A 4999-nucleotide genomic window follows, 5' to 3' on the forward strand; every position below is an offset into this window, starting at 1 on the left:
CGATACGATTGTTGGTTAGGTTAAGATTATTTTGGTGGTTTTTTGAATATTGGCTGTTTTTTTCAAGTATTGTCAATTGGAAGCTACAAAGTCTCTCATAGCTGAGTCTCTTTTTTCTCTTTTTATATCCAGCATTCTGCATTTTTCTTTCTTTCGTTTAGTTGCTTTTTAAGACTTGGCTGTTAGTTGAAATTATGTAATAGAAAATGTTTTTTTACTCTTTCTCGTTCTATTTCCATTATTCTGCATCCTCTTTTCTCTTATTCGCTTTCATCCTTTTTCTGGGATGCACAAGTACAGGTACTTCTCTTTGTAACATTTCTCTTCCACCGTTTTTCAGGCTTTCCGATACAAATGACGATTTCTAAGGTTTGCTTGGTTCGCTTCTCTGGATAGTGTAAATTGTTTTCCAAATCTTGATCACTGCTGGAGATAATCAGGACGTTATCTTGTATAAAAATTCTACGAATTCGTGAAATGACAATCTCATCGTGAAATACAATGTTTTTCCTGAGATAATTCTTTTTTGTATTAATTAAAAGAAATGAGCTCTTGGACAATTAGCACTTTCATGAATGAATCATTTTGTTTAAAGAAACATGATCGACATCTTTCCTGAAGTAATTAACAGATAAGGTGAATTCTAGGAAAAACACGAAGTACGAAATATTATTTAACTTAAGTGAGCTTCGAGCAGATAAAACATGACTACTGCTATAACATTATTTCGTAATTACGAATAAGTGACGTAAAATGAATCTACGATACTGATACGACCACACTGCAATGACTATAGCATTTCCATTCTAATTCATTTTTATTTCGATAAAAATGATGTCGTTTCACATTTTTCCACTTGTCAAGTACTGCAGAAACGTTTGTCTTTAAGTGAATTTTTAATATGATCGTTCCTGCGAATTAAATTGAGTTAGATTCCTCGATCGATTATAAATCTGAGTTTAATAGGATGTTCGTAGAGCTTGTTTTTAAATTAAGACAAAATTTTGGTTGAAAATAAATGACAAACGAAGTTCGTATTCAGAACCGTTTCCATCAGCCTAAATATGCATATTACTATTCGATATTGAAATTAATTTCAGGTTCAGGACATTGGCATACACATAGAATAACGAGCTAAATTGATCAATGCATCAAAAAATGTATGATTGTATTTGAAAACATAAAATTAAGTCACTTATAACATAGGTTTTACAAATAGGACAATTTATAATATTACATTATACTATATTATATAATAATAGAATTATAAAATAATAATTAATATTGCAAAATACAGGAATATATAATATAATATATTATATAATATAAAATAAAATTATATAATAGTAATAATAAATTATATTATATAAAATTATATTATATAATATATTATATTATATATTCCTGTATTTTGCAATATTAATTATTATTTTTAGTATGTACGTATGAGTTGATTATTTCTCCGTTTATAAATAAATAAATAAGTAAAATTAAAATATATATACATAAAAGATTCAACTCTGGCAGCAACAAGTGACCAGGTGTTTATGACAGAATTAAGGAAAATTTTAGAGAAAATGGTGAATGCTCGTCCATATTTCGTTCAACTGAGGAAACATATCCCCACCATAACATAACTAAAGTTATTATTCCAGCGATTTCTCGAAAATACCGAATTTCACACAAAAGATTTAATCACAGATCCATCGGTTATCTTTGATCTCTCTACGATGTAACCTGCTTGTACGCTAATGGTGTTTATCTTTGCTCGATTGATAACGAAATCCAATGAAACGTACAAGCTTTCTACCATCGACGTACGTAGATAATTAATCGGCAGATCGAATATATAAAGCGAAACTGAAATTTGACCAAGCAAGTTCTGTTCAGAGTTTGATCAGAGTTTGATTCAAGATGAAAGGTAAGCCGATTGCTTTCGTGAGTCTTCATTATTTGCTAAACAGCTGAATGTTAGATTATTATCCGAATTTTGGCCATTTCCTATTACGTCGTTCGTACAGAGGTTATACAGTTCAATTCTTTCGATTATTATGCTTTATTTATTCATTTGTCTATTTGTTTATTCGATACGATTAGAAGTGTTTTAAAAATCATTGTTAACATCATTTCTGTTATCAGTGTCATTATTAAATTCTATTATTTCAAAACGTGTACAGTGCAAATTCCCTTTAGCTCTTTGTTAAATCCAAATTTTAATTAGAACCTGATTAATCAGATTTCTACCAATCGAATTTTTACTTATCCTTATCTGAACTTGAATTTTTATTTTTTCCTCTGTCCTAACTATACGTGAGCTGACAAATTTTCGAACGGGTCAGACAAATGGAGATCTATTGTATCGTCAACGTGAATCTTGAACCTTGCTACTCTCCAAAATATTTCTCTTTGCATTTCCGTCTTTTATTTTAACGTTAATTTTAATATCAAACAATTTCATCTCAATTGATACGACACTGATATGGAGATAACGTGTTCGTATATGTATCTATATACATCAATGAACACATTAATAGAAGAAAGGGTCGATCCTTTGACACTCTGACTTTGCTCACTCACAGGCCCCCAAAAATTCGGATTCGCTGAAATTTTTCGAGTAGTGATTGGAATTTACCAGTGGAGTGGATAAATGGATTTATTGTAATCTCTTTTAGGCATTTTCGTCATATTCCTTGCGTTCGTGGTGTACGTGTACTCGCAGAACCCGCTGGCACCACAGTGTCCGGACGATGATCATTTGTTCGAAAACAACACGATGGTCCGGCACCAATGTAAATGCGATACTTACTTCGTCTGTACTGTGGACCCACCAATCCCCATGAAATGCCCTGCCGGTCTCCAGTTTAACGAGAAGGAACAAGTTTGCGACTTCAAATGGCGCGTGAAATGCAAGCCTAATCCTCTATGCTCTGCCAATACTGCATAATAATTATTCTTGCTGCATCTATGTCAATCGACACAACATCCGAATTCATCACCATTCGTGTTCGTGAATATCAAATTGGAAGATGTGACAGGAAGATCGTTGGAAAAGCCGGTTCAAAATTGTGACACTTGTAACTATCGTCGTTTATCCGTGTAATATTTTATGCATACTTATATAATAAATAAGAAGAGTTGAACCATTTTATTTTATACCATACAGCATCCCTGATTTACCTTATGTTCGTTGGTCCGTTCGTGGAATAGCAATGTTAAGTTTGTAAGGGGGGTCTAATAATATTGAACAATAAGAAATGACCGCTAATACTCTTTCCTAGTAACTGTCTCTCAATAACTCCTCTCAACGAACTGCCTAAGCACTGTCTCGGAAGTGTCTAAGCACTGTCTATCAATTGCCTCATACGCTTCGCGACCTAAGATGTGGAATTTATTTTAGTATTAATTTCTTTTTACTACAACAGTATCCTATAGTTTGCTTCTTTGATATCGATTCTCCAAACATCACTTTACGGTGGTCTAATGTTTTTATGTTGAGGGCTCCGTTGTCTTCGGTCTAGTCTGTTGCGATTCCTATGATAGACTAGTGTTCCTATGTGGCTGACCTGTTGGTATTCCCGTGGTCGTCGTTGCTATTGGTAGGGTAGCAGGTAGAAGGACGACAGTAAAAGGAAGGGATGCGTTTCGTCCCAGACCTGCTAGTGGACTCATCAGTGAGGCCCTTCTAGCAGGCTCTGCCTTAGATCGGGGATACTTAGGTGGCCTAGGAACTATGCGAGGCTTCGCCGAGGACTTTCTCGCAAGTCCTCGAACCTTCTTGAAGTAGGAATCTATCTATTGGCGAGGGTGAGAACGTAATCCTCACACCTCATTCCCCAGTTTATCCATATAATCATTCTACCCTCAATTTTGTCCATAACAACGAAGAACGAAGAGCCAGGAAACTGGCCTGACCCGGTCTCCCGAATCATAACGAGTCAGCCATCAGGGAGTCCAAGTTGCAGCAGCTCTCTGGTTGCTCGTTTAGTCTCGGCTGAGGGCCGAGACTTTACAATTCAATCTGCCGGCGTGCATCTATCGAACTCGTTCGTCCTTTCATGAATAAGTCGAGCCGTTTCCGCGAGCAAGTGGAGGAACGGTGCTCGATTCGACATTATCGGCGCGATCGATGAGAAACTGGGCGATCCGGGTGGAAGGAAGATGAAGACGCGATCCGTAGCCGGAAGACGATGAGGAACAGATGAAAAGGGGGCTTAGAGTAGGACTTTCGAATTCCCGAGGGATTGGCCGTGTATCGTGTGCAAAACAGGAGAGGGACGGTGAACCTGGGAACGAGGCTACGCGAGAGGCTGCTCTCTGGAAAGTGGGCAACTGTGAAAAGGAGACGAGGCTAGAGAAAGAGAGATCTCATCAGAGCTGCGACACTTAAATTCCCTATTTCGTTTGGAGCTCAATACGGCTACGGGGTTTGTCGCGTTCCTCGCGTACATCGGGGCCGGGAAGCTCGACGTTCTCGTCCGTCAGTTAATGTCGTATTCCCGATGTAAAAAGGAGAACGACTGGCCAGAAAGAGAGAGAGTGACGAGGATAGGATGCTGTGGAAGGTACGGCACGGCCAAACGGATCGAGACTTCTTATCGGTACGAGTCAGCTACCGGTTACCAGCTTCGTACACATTCCTTTACCTTCGGCACCGCTCTTTTTCTCTCCGTCTTCTACCTCGTCTCCGGTAGCACGGTTTCCCCGCTGTTACTTCACCGCTTTCGCCGATTTCCCGCCTTCCTTTTGCCGCTTTTCGCCATTACCCGACGGAATGAATCCGGACTTAAAGCATCGCTCGGGAAATGTTAATGGAACCTATTCTGTGTCAAATTGGAAACCGATTGGACACTCGAGTTATAAGCTCAGCAGTGATCGCGGGGTGCTGCTGGCTATCGAAACAGTGTGCATCGTGAACAATCGAGTCTTACATTGTTGTTTTGGTGTAAGTTAGCAGGTAATAGGTGTAGTTTTCGAGTATTTTATTCGAGGTGGCGATCAG

At 38.0% G+C, this 4999-nt stretch overlaps 1 protein-coding gene across 1 annotated transcript; it reads left to right on the plus strand.

Moving 5' to 3' along the window:
* The first annotated feature begins 1875 nt into the window (after positions 1-1875).
* Positions 1876-2944, plus strand: LOC108552009 (peritrophin-1). The gene is made up of 2 exons (XM_017906378.1): positions 1876-1921; positions 2673-2944. The coding sequence occupies exons 1-2, from the start codon at positions 1915-1917 to the stop codon at positions 2942-2944; spliced, it is 279 nt and encodes a 92-aa protein (XP_017761867.1). The 5' UTR covers positions 1876-1914.
* Positions 2945-4999: the final 2055 nt, after the last annotated feature.

This window comes from Eufriesea mexicana, unplaced genomic scaffold, assembly GCF_001483705.2.
Source record: "Eufriesea mexicana isolate 0111107269 unplaced genomic scaffold, ASM148370v2 scaffold5379, whole genome shotgun sequence".
NCBI classification, from domain to species: Eukaryota; Metazoa; Arthropoda; class Insecta; order Hymenoptera; family Apidae; genus Eufriesea; species Eufriesea mexicana.